Below are 14,369 nucleotides of genomic sequence, written 5' to 3' on the forward strand. Positions count from 1 at the left end.
ATCCAAAAATTTGCTGAGGAATAAATTGATGACTAAGCGAGCCTAACATAAGTTAAGTTACTATACTTGGACTACTAGATGTGAATCGCTATTCATGACAATCTTGAACCCGTACGTAAACATGTAGTATGGTAGTCTATTACAGCTTCTCTATCCAAATGCAATATCTGTGCTAAATTCTCGCGTGGAAGCTGGAAAGTCTAGGCCCAGCCCCCAAATCGAAATTCCATTAACATGACGGTTGTCTTCGTATGTTGGGCTAAATCTATCATTTCAGCGTTATAATGTCGTCTATGTCTTGATTCACTCGCAATAACAGAAAAAAATTAAGCAGATCCGTTCTCCATCTGCTGGCTAGCGAGAACAGCCTTCTCAAGAGCCTGGAGCGTATCGGCCTTGAGATCCTCTGCATCCTCAACACCGCAACTCATGCGGACGAGGTCATCAAAGACACCAGCGGCCTCACGCTGATCCTTAGGAATGCCGGCGTGTGTCATGCTTGAAGGGACTTCGCAAAGACTCTCCACGCCGCCCAAACTCTCAGCAAGAGTAAAGACCTTGGTGTATTGGCAGAAAAGATGAGCGGCCTTCTGGCCTCCCTTGATACGGAAGCTCAGCATACCACCACCCATTCCCTGGCGGTGCTGCTTAATAGCAATGGCGCGATGGGGATGTGAGTCAAGTCCTGGGTAGTTGACAGAGATAACATGAGGCGACGCCTCAAGAGCCTTGGCGACGATTGTAGCGTTAGTCGTCGCCTCACGGGCGCGCAGATGAAGGGTCTTGAGGCCACGGTGAGCGAGCCAGCAATCGAAAGGAGATGGAACGGCCCCAATGGCATTCTGCAGGAATGTGAGACGATCCTTCAGACTGTCAGAGTTGAAGGCTGCGACGCCCATGAGAACATCCTATATCTGGTTAGTAAACTGCCTTACCGTAGACGATGCGTCACAACTTACTGAATGACCGTTGATATACTTAGTGACCGAGTGCACGACGATATCGGCTCCGTGATCCAAGGGATTCTGGACATAGGGGCTCATGAAGGTGTTGTCAACCACCACGATGATGCCATGCCGGTGCGCAACGGCTGCTACGTTGCGAATGTCGACCAAGCCAAGTGTGGGGTTGGATGGGGTCTCAATCCAGACCAGCTTGGTCTCGTCGGGTCGAATCAATGCCTCCACGTCAACTTCAATGCAAGGCGAGAATGTTACATGAACACCGTGGGCCGAGGCGACCTTTGTGAAGTATCTGTGGGTTCCGCCATACACATCGGACACCGAGACGACGTGAGAGCCTGCAGCTAGGGACTGGAGGATGGTAGCTGTAGTCGCCGAACCGGAGGAGAAGGCCAGTGCGTATTTTGCGTGTTCGAGGGCCGCAACAGCTTGCTCGAAGTTATCACTAAGAAACGTTAGCGCCTATTCATTCGCACGTTCTTCTCAATTGTGTTTCGGGGCAGTCACCTACCGGTTTGGGTTTGAGCTTCTGGTGTACTCATAGAGACCGACGGGGTTACCGACGCTGGTTTGCGCAAATGTTGTGGAAAGCGAAATCTATGTTAATGGTTAGTTCTTACCCTTCTCCATAAGTAGCGAAGGATGCAGCGCAATCGTTTGAACTCACAGGAGCAATGACGGCGCCAGTAGTGGGATCATGAGGCGATCCAGCGTGGACAGCTAAGGTGCCAAAGCGGCGTTCCTGTGCACCTTCGCCATTCTGAGCGTGGCCATTGGAAGATGCAGTCATTGTGAGCGGTCGACGACGTTAAAGACGAATTGAGGGTTTGTACAATCAGGGAGAAAAAGAAAGTGGGGAGAGAAAGAATATAGAAGGATGAAAATTTATCGATAACCGATTTATTCGATCTAGTTATCAGATATTGAAAGAAACAGTCGGAGGGGACAGTTGTATGAGATCACTCCAAAAAAAAAATCCAATAGGGCGCCGGTCCTGCGTCCTCGTGTTTATAAGAGTCAGCAACTGACAATTAATAATAACAGACGACAAATATTAGACTGGAATGTGCGACGGAGAAACACAGACACATTAATGATTATTGATTACTACAAGTAGTATTATTTTCCTTGCCCTTCGGACTCCGATTTTTTCTTTCCCATCAAGACACTCTTGGGATTTCTTTTACGTTGCACTACAAGGCTACAGGGCGGAACTTGTCTCCATCTGAACCAGACGTTCCCGGCACTAACCGAGCATGTAGATTCAATTGATAATCAGATCCAGGACAACGTGGATCTTGCAGATATCATCTAGGCTAGATAGATTATTGGGTAGGTGTGTAGCTTACTGACAGGTAGATGCATGCAGTGATGTTTTGTGCCTACAGATATTAGGTATCTCCATCCTTCGGTCTGAATAATCGTCATCACAATCTACAAATAGTAGATTAATTAGGTTAACTAGTAGTTAACTAGTTATACGCAACCCTGATGACAAATGGACATGGATACGGGAAGCTGGAACCTACAGTAATACATTCCGATGAGGTGATTTGTACTACAACTTTACCTGACATTAAGTACACACAGCACAGAGTAGTACATTTTTGCTTGGATCAAAAATCACGTCATTTCTGGACTTTTGTAATCATTTCTTGACTATCATCTCATGGTCATCATGCAAGAGGTGATACATTCAATGCTGTCCTGTCCTCTATTCTAGCAACGCCAATGATGGGAATCATTTATCATTTCCAATTCCAGCCCATTGTATCATCCGGCGCGCGTACATAAAGTCAACATAAAAAGGCAGGGGAATACCCTCACTAATCAATTCTCCCATCACCACCAGGACACAGGTCCCAAACCCGCCATTTGCATCGAGCCCTGAGTTTTTCAATTAGCCAAATTGAAGTTCATCAGAAATCGAAACGCGAGGGCGCATACTATGATGGAATAGGGAGGCTTTCGTTCAATGGTTGCGCCGTCTCCTAGATCTGGAGCATTGGGAATCTGATCATGCCATTCCTCCATCTCAACTCTGAAACGGACAATTTCTCCTATGTCGAAGTAGAATGTTGAGCCATCTTCATTTTCCCAAACCCACACCTGATCGGCAATGTCACTGTTTCCTGGTGAGCCAATGTATAGTTGCGACAGTGGGGAGAAAGACGGTTGCTTACAATCGAGCGCCGTCCAACAGAAGATCCGGGGGAATGAGAATATCATTGAAAAATTCTACACCAACTGTTCTTTGTATTAGCATGAGTATAGTGACCATGAGCTTGAGACTGTTGCATACTCTTAATCCCTTGTTGAGTAGCACTGGAGATCTTGCCTAGTAGGATTTCTCCTTTGAACGGCCGGAAGACGATGAGTCGGAATTTCACTATAGAAAATTAGTAAAGTAGTTATCTTTAGCCGGGAAATCATTCCTGACATACCGTTTACGTTGACCAAACCTGTGCCATGGCCTATTAAACCATCCGACGATTCTAACAAGTCATAGAATCCAATGCAAAGGCCAATTTTTTGAATGACCTGCACAAGCGAACCATGTCAGCCAAGGCGACTGCCACCTCGATCAGGGTGACTTCACCGTACTTTATTTGCATACTTTTCGTTAATATTGTCCTCGATTGCGACAGCGCTGTACTTGGAGAAGTCTTCAGGAGAGATCTGGATGAGATCTGAGACGGTTGTCTGCCTCGCTGCAGTCAGCTTGTCTATTCATGACAAGAAAAACTAAATTTGATCAAGGACGTCTCTCAACTGACAAGAATGAACATTTCGAATATGTTACAGGGGAACGAGATATTGCATGAGCAGTGATCACGAATGTAGTTTCTATTTCCACACAGTCGCAGAGAGGATTAGCAGCAAGACACAACTTGCATTCTAACCATGTAGGACGCTGTAACGGCCCCTCTAATTTATGTTTTCAGTAATCACAGATTCATGACATTATAAAAGTGTATTTGAGTCTGCAACAATGAGAAGTTCAAAAGATCAATCGCGAATTGCCTTGACCAATCGCATGTTGCGGATCCGGTCTGGTTGCTCTTAAATTTTTCCTCCAGTGTTTGATAGCCAGGACTTGGCACGTGACTTCTCCACTCTGCCTTAGCCGGGCTTTTACATGACAATTCGGATCTCGGAACGGAACAACAACTTTAGAAGCTTCGGTCCTAAAGAAGCGATCAGAAGTGATCGGAGGTTTTCTCAGGTCTCCGGGATGGCGTGAGAGGATGGCATCGATGCTGTCACTCATTCGAGGGCCTGCAGAGATCTTCCCGCAATGAGCTCCCAGGGATTCTCATTTCCTCCCCCTCCTCCTCCCCCTCCTTCTTCTCAGCAACAGCAGCAACCTCAGTCAGCTTTTCCGTCTGGGCCTCCACAACACGGTTACGGTTCTTATGGTCAGCGAGGTGGACGAGGCGCCGGAGGGCACAACAGAGGTCGTGGCAGAGGGTTTGGGAATCGAGGAGGTCGGGGAGGCTCCTTTGTTCCCCACCATGTCAACCATACCCCGACCTATTCCTCTACTACGCCGTCTTCTTTCGGGTATGGGTCGATAAACTATACCGGGTTTGCGCCTCAATCTCAGCCTACTGTCTCTCGCAATATTCCATCGCCACAGATTGCGTCTTTAGGGTCACCAGGTTTCCAACACCAGTCCAATACATCCTCGTACGCGTCCCCACAACACTTTTCGCAGCCGCCAGTCGTTCTCGGCTCTCCATATCAGCCACAACCTAGCTATGATGCAGCTTATGCCCCCCAAATGCGCAATCGAGTCCTCCGTACCCTTCTGTCGTGCATTCGACTCAACATACGCCTCAACCCGTACAAGCACCGATGATGAGTCCTCCAATGCGTTGGGGTTTTGAAGCGTCACCACCCACAGGAACCTTTGCTAGTCCTCGGCGTAGCAATCAATGGACGCCGCGGCAATCTAGCGCACACCAGGCCCAATCTTCCTTTGGTGGAAGCTCAATGAAATATGGCGGAAAGCGGGATCATGCGTCGGCATTTGGAGGAAAACCGCAAACAGTTGCACCTCGCGTTCCTGCACCGCCTCCGGTCCCAAGCTTCGGCAACCCTCTGCCTGTGAAACCTCCTCCAGCAGTTGATGCTGCAAATCCGAGAAAAAAGAAAAGAAAACACAACCAGTTAGGGCTTACGCCCAAAACCGAGGATCATGAATCGAGTGAGGAGGACGACGTGGATGAAGAATCCAAGTTGGCGCCTGCGACTGCCGGTGCTACAGCGCCGTTGCGATTCACCTATAAAGGACGGACGTCCACACTCCAGTCACCCACAGACATTGCCGCATGGATTGAGGAACGGAAGAAACGATTTCCGACGCAAGCAAAGGCTGAAGAGAAGAAAAAGGCCATGGAGGAGGCTAAGAAAGCCCGTGAAGAAGCTCTGAACAAGAAAAGGATTGAGAGGCAGGAGCAAAGACGAGCCCAGAAGGCCGCCAATGATAAACCGGAGAGCGTCATTGATCCGGCGCATGCGGCGGCCAAGGCGAAACGAAAGGCTGATAAGCTCCAACGCAAGTTGCTAAAGGAGCAGGAACGGGTAGCGAAAGCGGAGGCAGATGCCGAGCGGGCTCGGCTCGAAGTTGAAAGGCTGCAAAAGGTGGCCATGGAGGCGAGAAGAGGGTCAGAGTCTGCAACGCAGAAAACTGAATCTCAACCTTCCGTCGCTCCAGAAAAGGCGGACACAAAATCTGCTCAGAAAGTGGAGATACTCAGCTCCAAGGACAACGACTCGGAGACTGTGGCTGTCCCTGCCGAGAGTTCTGTCGCATCCATGGCCCCTGGGACAATGGTAACAAAGATGGAACCCGGTGACTCAGTAGAGAGTCGAAACGAGGAATCCGCCGCATCATCTTCCGACGATTCGGACAGCACTGACTGGACGTCATCAAGTGGATCTGACATATCTTCGGATTCCCACGAGAGCGATGATGATTCGGCCCCGAGGAAGTGTCTTCGCGCCGTGAGGGGCCGGAGCGGGTAGCACCACCGCCTCGAGTCAATAAGAAGAAAGTGTGTCGCCATTTCGCCCGCAATGGGCGCTGCTTGCACGGGGAGAAGTGCCATTTTCTACACGAGTTGCCGGAAAGAGGCGCTAAAACAAAACCGGTGGAGAAAAAAGGACGGAGGGGACTGTTCCAAGCAGTAAGTATCCTTGGTCTTTAGCAAAGAAGGAAAATGGCATTCTTTCGCCCATTCAAACGCTAACACGCAATTTTTACTAGCTGGTCGAACGTCAAAAGGAGGACGAGGATCGGAGAGCCATGGAGGTGATTGTATGGCTGGGAGAGAACCGATTTCTCGATGCCCCAGAGGCCGAGCCTCATACTGACGGGAACAAAGATGAGAACCGGGACTCTCAGGAGACGGAAGACACAGTTGCTGCTGTCTAGGGGCTGGAAAGGCATGTTCTATATAACATCGGCGCCTTGTACATAAAATCCGTATACGAATTAGCTTCAGAACCAAATAGAGCCCTGAGTCTTTCAGCCTGGGCACTGAAACGGTCGCAGCAAAGGACACCAGACTTGAAAGTTCACCAGATTGTAGTCTATCATCGACTATTCCTGGTCCCTAGGACATTCCCTCTCAGAGGGACGCATTCATACCACATCGCAAATGTCCCTGTTTGGAAGTAGTATTGAATGTCATAATACGGAATGCTCATACCCGTACCGTAAGGTACCTTAGCCTGGTACTTCCATTTAGATACAATAACTTATAGTAGGATGATTATTTCAGTTAAACACCTTCCTTTGTTACACAAGGTTACCTGCAACCTTAGTACCTAACAGACATTTATCTAGTTGATGTTAAGAAATACTTTTGTATGTTTCCATATTACGTTTGAAGTCACCACAGGAATTTAGGAGTAGAAGATCACTCAGATTTTGGGTTTTCGGGTGCTAGGTATCTGCTATGGGATAACCGGAGCTAAACAATCATAATTCACTCATCTACCAATCTACCTACTGTGAATCGGAGGTAAGGTATGGTTATTCTTAGCAACAAATATCAAAGTCCTCAGTTCCTCCGGTTCTCAAAAGACCCTCGGATAGATCGATCATCGATCCCATGGTTCATTGCCACCCACACATCGAGACTGATAGTCATCTAGTTACCTATCTCCTTTAGTCCTTTGCGACCTTAGCGTCAACTAGCTGGGGCCCCGACCGGGCTTTCGTCGGAATTACTGGATCCTTTCTTGACCTACTTATTTGGCTAAGCGAATGACTACGACTGACTCGGTCTAGCTGAACAAACGCCTTTTCCTAGAGAGGGAGCGACTAAGTCTGGCTGGGATTAGCCCCCTCGATGGCGTTATGCCCATTTATTCTGATTTTGCCTCTTCTATTCGGGGGGCTGTGAACTGATGGTTGATGGGACCGTCCTATTGGCTCTTCCTCGAGGCTGACTGGCTCGTGGCTTCCCCCTCCATCTAACTACTGGCGCGAAATCTCAATCCTTCCATTAGCTTACCCAGGCCCCCCAAACGAGATGAGTTGACCAGGTTGCTTGGGTGTAGCGGAAGGATAGGTAGGGTCTACTAGCCTAGCTCTTCCGGTTATTATTACTCGGTCCTATCTCCCCTTCTCCTCTTTCTTCCCTTTTTCTCCTTACTCTCCATCCAGTCGATCTTTGCATCATACTGACTTAAATCCAGTCAGAGTCCATTCCTTTCATTGAATACGTATATTCCAATTCAAAATCCCTTCGTTACAATCTTCCGGAATACTTTATCTTAGCCCCCGCTTTGCTACCTCCTTTTTGGGAATTTATATATAATAGCGTCAACAAAAGTCTATACTTTAGTCGGCATGCGTTCCATCATCTTCCTGTCTCTCAGCGCTCTCGCGGCCATCGCAGTTGCAGCTACCAAGGAGAATCCTTTCAACATCCCTGCCAACGGTTACGAGTTCACTGCTGGTGAGCCCACTACTTTGACCTGGGACCCTACCACCAGTGGAACTGTCACTCTCAAGCTTCAATGGGGCGACGTTTTCACTCCTGACTCTGGTTCAACCATTGTCTGTAAGTGTCTCGGATTGAAACGAGTCTGGAGCTCTGCGCATCTGCTAACGTACCCTAGCAAGCATTCCCAATTCCGGAAGCTACACCTGGAATGTTCCTTCTAACATCGCTTCTCAGCCCGATTACACCGTTGAGATCGTTTCCGATGAGGATACCTCCGAAACCAACTACTTGGGCCGTTTCACGATTGCAGGAGCTACAGGTGTCGCGTCGAGCACGGCTACTGCCACTGCCACTAAGACCGCCTCTACCACTAAGACCTCTACTACTACTACTAGCGGAACTCCTACCATCACCACTGTGACGTCGACCACTGCTTCCCCCTCCAGCAGCTCTTCGACCACCAGCAGCTCGTCTACAACTGAAACTTCGACTACTACCACCCGGGCTTCTCGCACGAGCGCCACTACCTCGCCTACTTCGGTCCCCAACGCCAATGGCGGTGTCATGAACCGGATCTCCGGTGGCATGATGGCGCTCGTCATGGGTGTGATTGCATTCATGTAAGCAGCATACGTTGCGAGCATTCTGGCGGCGAGTCACATCACTGCGATCGGGCTCGATACATTCGAATATATAGCTTTTGGCGTGTCCATTTCCTTTTTCCTTTGCACTTGCTTAGGCTCGAATATGGTTGGATTACCGTTCTTGGGTATCTACAGTTTGTTCCTGGCCTGGGGATGGAAAAAGGTGTAACATCCTTTTTTCGTGTCCAATTCTCTCTATTCCTTTTGGGCGATGCTTGGGGATCCACATGATCGCCTAACCTAATGGTCATTATTCGTTGTTGGGACCAAGGACTCTCGTCTGTTCGGGCACACTTTTTGTATGGTATGTAGATATGTTTACATTGTAATGAATGACTTGCTTTGGCCTGCAGGAGAATGCGAGTAAACAATGGAGTTTTGTAAATGCATCTGCATATTCTATGGTTCTAAACCTTCTGGCCGGGTCAAGGAGGCAATGAGGCTCTGCTGTAGCCGACATCTTCAGGAACTACTAGTAGTATGAGTCGAAGATAACGCGGGGAATCGGTCGATAGCCTGTTGCAATCATAAGCCCAATACATTTCAGAATCGAACCGATGGTTTGGAATGTCCGATTTTTATTTGTTTCTGTCACAGCGATACCCCATCGGATGGCTGTGGGTCTCCTAGTCGAAATGACCGTTAGCAGAGGGGACATAGTAATATGGTTCGGCAATTGCATTGCATTTACAGCCTCTAAAATTAAGAGGTCTCCTTCTGGAGTCCTCCGTATGGCAGAGCTAATCCCTAACTACCTTGGGATCTAGATTCCAGCAGACTATTATCTTTGGGCCTGTGGCATGAGCTGATTCTCTGTCAGTTATTACCTACCCACTACTCTATACGCCAACGGGCTATACGGGCTTAAAACCTCAGTATCTGCAGAGGCCATGATTAGTCGGTATTCTGGCGATTTTGAGTGTCTTTGTGAGAGTCAGTTTCAGTCATTATTCATGGATAAGTAGGAAACCACGTAGCTACGTACTGTATATGTGCCTACATTATGCATGTAAGACTTGCGCTTGCGCGAGTAACCTCGGCGCTGCCTCCAATCTCCAGTGGTTCTGTATCGACATGGCGTATTTTTACTTGAAATTATATCTTACCGTACCGTTAGTACTGAAAGTACGGTACCTATATCAGAACGCTTCTCTCAAGACATCGATGACTGAGGACTGACGGTTTGAATGATGCGAGAATGCCTGGAAGGATTCTTTCGGCTAGAGAGGAGTAGATCTCTGGCTGTAAGTTCTTGTCATGTATTGTGACCGGATACCTCGTAGGCAAACGTTACCTACATTCGTCCTACGACGCTGAAGGCTGCTGCGAATAGCACGTGAGGATGACATAACCCTTCTGTCGTGCAACGTGCCATGCTTCGTTCTTACTTATCGAGCGGATAGGGGTTTTCAGTTTATTGTTTATCAATTCTGATTAACATTAAGAATGCTAATGATGTCACTCACAACATAGTGGGAGCACAGCTCCCAAGGTGATGTCTGAAGTATCTGAAACAGCAAGATAAATGGATTGGAGAAAGCGGGCCCGGAAGGAGCATGACATCATCCGTCATGCAGACCGAAGAGAGGAAACGGAAAGGCAGTTCTACGCGGCAACCCATTGAGGACACACTCGCTTGATGAACTTCATGAACTTGAAGAACCCGACGGCATACTCGACATTACCGTGAGGATCAACTGCTCGCTCTGGAAAGGCTATACCAGCACCATATAAGCCCTTAACGAGTCGTCCACGTTGATCGTAGAATCCGCCGGTTTCATGATCAAAGTCCGGTTCCAATGGCGAACCATTCACAGAAAGCTCTGGCAAGGGATCCCGAGTGAAGCCAATGGCCTGAACGAAGTGGGTGCAGAAGGGTAACTGCAGTTTAAACTGGGCCATTTCTTTACCACTGCTGCAATCGACCTTGGTGATGAAACGGCCTGCCTCGGAGGTCGGTAAAACTTCATCTTCGAGCTGCTGGCGGGCAAAGTCCGCAGCAAGACCCTTGAGACCGGTGTTATCTCGGAGGATCCAGCCGTCCATGTACTCGGCATACCGAAGAGGATGCCGGGTAAACCACTTGATGCGGAGCTGGGGATGAGAACTGCGGGCCAGATCTACCAGGTTGAGCAGAGCCAGAATGGCACTATGAGAAGCCCCTACAACGGCAATGGTCGAGGGCGTGTCTCGGGGAAGGTGGGATGCGAGTTCACTAGGCTTCAAAACAATGTCAAGGTCCAGCCTCTGAATGTTGTGCCCGGGAACAGGGATCGGAGCAGTTGTCGGTGACGACCCCGTACACAGGATGAGTTTGGGTGTCTCAACTTCAAACTCGTCGGACGATCCTTGACTTTTGATCCGTACTGTCCAGGAAGAAGTCTATGGAACAGGGGAACGAAAAGCATTAGCAAACTATCCGATTTCTCTCTCATGTTACCCTCCTTTGGTACTCCAAATGCGGGACCTCAAACTAACCTTTTCCGCCAGATTGGCCGCAACGACATAGCCCTTGCACTGAACAACCCGATCCAGTTTCACAATGCCCTCTGTTAGAGCCTGAACCATTTCTGCACCATGCTGTAACAGACATGTTTGATCTTGGTCAAGTTTCGCTAGAGTCGTAAAAGCATTGGGCATGCGTGCACTACTGATGACTGCACGGAATGGCTGGACACCTGTGGCATACGTTTGGAAGAAGGAGACTTTGGTGTTGCTGGACAGAACCCGAACAGTCAGCCGTAGAGTTCCTCCTCCGAAAGCTTGCTCGGTTTCCCAAGCGCGTAAAGAGCCGGCAATAGTCGTGCTCACCTAGGAACCTCGCGGTATTTCCTGCCCACACGTCCGGCTTGAAAGTACGGATCAACCCAGGCAATTTTCCCACCAAGCTGCCTCTCCAGGAGATTTCCAACCACGGCCAGGCCGGCAGGACCGGCTCCCACGACAACCGCAGCACATTTCTGAGGCGGATTCATGATTGTTGAACGATTTGGAGATATAGATGCAGAGAGCTTCCGTAAATGAAATTTTATGGGACAACTCTGGAATTACCACATGAAGACAACTCAACGGGGTACTGAAGAATTATAGAAAGGGTGTGAATTAGTAGGGATTCTGCCAGATGGTTAGAATCAGAGCCCGGCGTTTTTCTCGGTGAAAACAGCTATCAAGCGTCGTGACACCTTCTCCTAGGGAAAGAGGTGAGCCCGATCATCATATACATCGGGAAACGGCGAGCAAACGGACGCAAAATGACAACAGCGAACAATAAATCCGCATTGCAGACGCTTGGCAGGATTCACTGTTTACCGCTTGTTCCAGTCCATTGATATGGGGATGCGTAACAGAAACGGCTTGAAAGCGCGAATCAGGCATCTCGGGCGATAGAACACATGGTGCGGACGTAATCAACCGTCCATATAGAGCAGGGAAAGCCACAGATCATGCGGTGATAACAATCCTAAAGGTACTAGGATACTCCATTCTCACTCCCCGTCTCATAGACTCAAGATGTCGAAAGCCCGAGCATAGATGAGCAATCGGCGACTGAAACTGACTGCTGAGTGGTTGAACTTTGATGGTTGCGCAACTGATGCACCAGGCCCCACTTGGACCTTGCGAGTGAATCGCCGACCGACACGCTTTCCGTCGGCTGAGGCAAGAGAGAATGTCACGGGGGGATGTGCTCGTTGTCGCCCATCGTCAAGGGTACAATGAGGGATCCCATGCAGTTCATGGCTGTCACGAATTATGACCGTCGCAGCTTAAACAGACATTAACCTCATTCACAATGGAAAGGAACAGCTCCCAAAGGTGCTGGTAGTGATGGAGGATGGAGAGTCCTTATATTCAAGCACACGAGAACCATGCACGGACAGTCTTGGCGCGATTGCGTGATTTCGACTAGAATGAGGTTATTACTGTTTGCCTGATTGGGAAGGTTGCTGCTATCTCAGGCATCTGCAGAAGAGTGCGGAGTTGAGGTTAAAGGGTCTATATACTGAGCAAGGGCTAGGGGTCACTATGGTCCACCAGCTAGGTACCTAAGGGTTTGACCAGCTATCTCCTCGTTTTTATATCATTTCGCTGATACTCAACCTTAACATATGCTGTTGTATTCCTGCGTTGTCTCTTTGGAAGCTGCTCGGGCTACGACTATCGTAAGGCACGGAGAGCTCGTAACAAGGTAACAATTTGAACACCGAAAGTTAGTAGAATGTACATTCGCCATTCCATACTACACGGCCCAGAATACCCGGACAGATATAAATTCGACATGGTTTGACCATCCTGGAAATCGTGCTCGTCCCCAAACAGCAATGGAGTCTCCCACGCCCAAGGTCCGGACTACACTCCCATCCAGCGTCGCCCGACCACGACCTTGCGAACGCTCAATCTCTTCGGCGTCAGCAGATTCAGCTTGGATGTTGTCAAGGTAGTGCCAAGTGATTGTATTTTCTTGTGTCTGTGATACTGCGGTCTTATTCATCTGAAGTTTGCCAGGACCTGGCAAGAAATGTGAGTGCTGGGGACCGATCGGTTCCTGACGCTCCCCTTGGCCAGTGGGCAGAGGGGAAACCTGCGATTCTGTTGGGTTGCTGCCATTTTGAGGGATTGCGTGTATGATCTCGACATCGAACCAGGTATATGACCCGTCGTAGGGGCATTCACCTCTGGGACCACCACCCCAGCCCTGGTCATGAGACAAGATTGTGAAAACAATCTTGCGACAGGGATGTACGGTCTGATGAGGAAGTACATTTGGGGATGCGCTTCCCAGTGTCTATCGATAGGTCATAAGATATCAGTTTCCATTATAGATAGAAGAAATGGAAAAATTGAAGGCTTGATGATCGCCAACCGCAGTCAAGGCAAGGTCTGCAACATACCGCCTCATCATAACACAATGGTGCCGTTCGTAGCAGCTCTCGGTCATGATCCTGTCTGATAATAGTCCTTGTGTCCATCCTAGCCTCGATTGAGGGCCAGTATTCGGCAGCCTCCATAATCATATCCACAATCTCCATTGGCAACCCCTCCGAGATGACCTTCCATCTCAAAATATGCCTGACCTTGAACACATCAAATACACCGGGATAGAAAATATCCGAAGCTGTGTCTTGTGCTGGCTCGCTCGAAGAAGGGGTTGTATCGTCCGAGTCATTAAATGGCGGTTGACGAGGGGAACGGAAGCGGCGCATAATGGACGGGAACATCATATGAAACTGAAACCAATGTCGTAAAGTGTGAGGGTATCTTGAGGGATTTTGAAAAGACGGCTAGACAATAAAAATTCAATATGTTTTGAAGTGTTCGGGCCAGCCCAGGCATCAATAATCAAGGAGTTATCCTGTGCCCAGTCGAATACACTGCTCAACGATCAAGGTCAACGCTGGTTGAAAACCAGCTGACTATAGATGCAGATAAAAATAGGCAGGTATCATAGATGTCTCCCCATGGCGATTTTGTCTATATTGTGCCCCAAAGGCGAAGTCAGAATAGTTGCCGTTTCCCCACGTCAGGGCGGGGAGTTCAGGGGACTGTGGGTAACTCAGATCTCTGATGCTTATCAGTATCAGATTTGTCTGATCAGTGGCTTAGAAGCACAAATAACGGCCCCAGGCTAGAACTATAATAATGCGACGATGTTTAAGAATATTAAGAAGCATTCAAGGAGATAACTCGACGATCTGATATACCTCTCTGTGTTCAGCTGATAAGAAATAGATAGTATATCTGATGACGTCAATGTTGTCAATGGGTGCTTTTACCACACCGTCCGCGTACTTCTATTGGGCGGC

The 14,369-nt window shown here is 48.7% G+C and overlaps 6 protein-coding genes across 6 annotated transcripts; 2 read left to right on the top strand and 4 right to left on the bottom strand.

The window, feature by feature from the left end:
* Nucleotides 1-203: 203 nt before the first annotated feature.
* On the bottom strand, nt 204-2,032 carry P174DRAFT_444687 (cystathionine gamma-lyase CYS3). The gene is made up of 4 exons (XM_024828147.1): nt 1,630-2,032; nt 1,474-1,559; nt 960-1,407; nt 204-908 (listed from the first exon to the last, which is right to left on the bottom strand). The coding sequence occupies exons 1-4, from the start codon at nt 1,750-1,752 to the stop codon at nt 327-329; spliced, it is 1,239 nt and encodes a 412-aa protein (XP_024679531.1). The 5' UTR covers nt 1,753-2,032; the 3' UTR covers nt 204-326.
* Nucleotides 2,033-2,633: 601 nt separating this feature from the next.
* Nucleotides 2,634-3,980, bottom strand: P174DRAFT_444689 (DNA-directed RNA polymerase III subunit RPC25). The gene is made up of 7 exons (XM_024828148.1): nt 3,740-3,980; nt 3,567-3,665; nt 3,407-3,503; nt 3,265-3,351; nt 3,146-3,209; nt 2,910-3,087; nt 2,634-2,849 (listed from the first exon to the last, which is right to left on the bottom strand). The coding sequence occupies exons 1-7, from the start codon at nt 3,749-3,751 to the stop codon at nt 2,805-2,807; spliced, it is 582 nt and encodes a 193-aa protein (XP_024679532.1). The 5' UTR covers nt 3,752-3,980; the 3' UTR covers nt 2,634-2,804.
* Nucleotides 3,981-4,958: 978 nt separating this feature from the next.
* Nucleotides 4,959-6,342, top strand: P174DRAFT_444691 (CCCH zinc finger protein; the record flags this gene model as incomplete). The annotated part of the gene is made up of 1 exon (XM_024828149.1): nt 4,959-6,342. The coding sequence occupies one exon, from the start codon at nt 4,959-4,961 to the stop codon at nt 5,991-5,993; it is 1,035 nt and encodes a 344-aa protein (XP_024679533.1). The 3' UTR covers nt 5,994-6,342.
* A 1,359-nt stretch (nt 6,343-7,701) lies between these two features.
* P174DRAFT_412083 (GPI anchored serine-threonine rich family protein) lies at nt 7,702-8,880 on the top strand. The gene is made up of 2 exons (XM_024824290.1): nt 7,702-8,041; nt 8,100-8,880. The coding sequence occupies exons 1-2, from the start codon at nt 7,828-7,830 to the stop codon at nt 8,546-8,548; spliced, it is 663 nt and encodes a 220-aa protein (XP_024679534.1). The 5' UTR covers nt 7,702-7,827; the 3' UTR covers nt 8,549-8,880.
* Nucleotides 8,881-10,173: 1,293 nt separating this feature from the next.
* Nucleotides 10,174-11,543, bottom strand: P174DRAFT_463105 (uncharacterized protein; the record flags this gene model as incomplete). The annotated part of the gene is made up of 3 exons (XM_024830217.1): nt 10,174-10,950; nt 11,047-11,334; nt 11,388-11,543. 3 exons carry the CDS (start codon nt 11,541-11,543, stop codon nt 10,174-10,176), a joined length of 1,221 nt encoding a protein of 406 aa, XP_024679535.1.
* Nucleotides 11,544-12,678: 1,135 nt separating this feature from the next.
* P174DRAFT_444694 (uncharacterized protein) lies at nt 12,679-14,250 on the bottom strand. Its single transcript, XM_024828150.1, has 2 exons — nt 13,458-14,250; nt 12,679-13,351 (listed from the first exon to the last, which is right to left on the bottom strand). The coding sequence occupies exons 1-2, from the start codon at nt 13,767-13,769 to the stop codon at nt 12,806-12,808; spliced, it is 858 nt and encodes a 285-aa protein (XP_024679536.1). The 5' UTR covers nt 13,770-14,250; the 3' UTR covers nt 12,679-12,805.
* Nucleotides 14,251-14,369: the final 119 nt, after the last annotated feature.

Source organism: Aspergillus novofumigatus (assembly GCF_002847465.1).
Source record: "Aspergillus novofumigatus IBT 16806 chromosome Unknown P174scaffold_7, whole genome shotgun sequence".
NCBI lineage: Eukaryota > Fungi > Ascomycota > Eurotiomycetes > Eurotiales > Aspergillaceae > Aspergillus > Aspergillus novofumigatus.

What these genes read in the sequence shown, in the direction of transcription:
- P174DRAFT_444694 (XM_024828150.1), bottom strand. Translation starts at nt 13,769, where the DNA reads ATGCGCCGCTTCCGTTCCCCTCGTCAACCGCCATTTAATGACTCGGAC. An exon ending in CATTGTGTTATGATGAGGCG is followed by an intron (nt 13,352 to 13,457) that starts GTATGTTGCAGA and finishes ACCTATCGATAG; the next exon opens with ACACTGGGAAGCGCATCCCC.
- P174DRAFT_412083 (XM_024824290.1), top strand. Translation starts at nt 7,828, where the DNA reads ATGCGTTCCATCATCTTCCTGTCTCTCAGCGCTCTCGCGGCCATCGCA. An exon ending in CTCTGGTTCAACCATTGTCT is followed by an intron (nt 8,042 to 8,099) that starts GTAAGTGTCTCG and finishes AACGTACCCTAG; the next exon opens with CAAGCATTCCCAATTCCGGA.
- P174DRAFT_444689 (XM_024828148.1), bottom strand. An exon ending in TACTCAACAAGGGATTAAGA is followed by an intron (nt 3,210 to 3,264) that starts GTATGCAACAGT and finishes TACAAAGAACAG; the next exon opens with TTGGTGTAGAATTTTTCAAT. An exon ending in CTGTTGGACGGCGCTCGATT is followed by an intron (nt 3,088 to 3,145) that starts GTAAGCAACCGT and finishes ACCAGGAAACAG; the next exon opens with TGACATTGCCGATCAGGTGT.
- P174DRAFT_444687 (XM_024828147.1), bottom strand. Translation starts at nt 1,752, where the DNA reads ATGACTGCATCTTCCAATGGCCACGCTCAGAATGGCGAAGGTGCACAG. An exon ending in AGAAGCTCAAACCCAAACCG is followed by an intron (nt 1,408 to 1,473) that starts GTAGGTGACTGC and finishes AACGTTTCTTAG; the next exon opens with TGATAACTTCGAGCAAGCTG. An exon ending in AGTATATCAACGGTCATTCA is followed by an intron (nt 909 to 959) that starts GTAAGTTGTGAC and finishes AACCAGATATAG; the next exon opens with GATGTTCTCATGGGCGTCGC.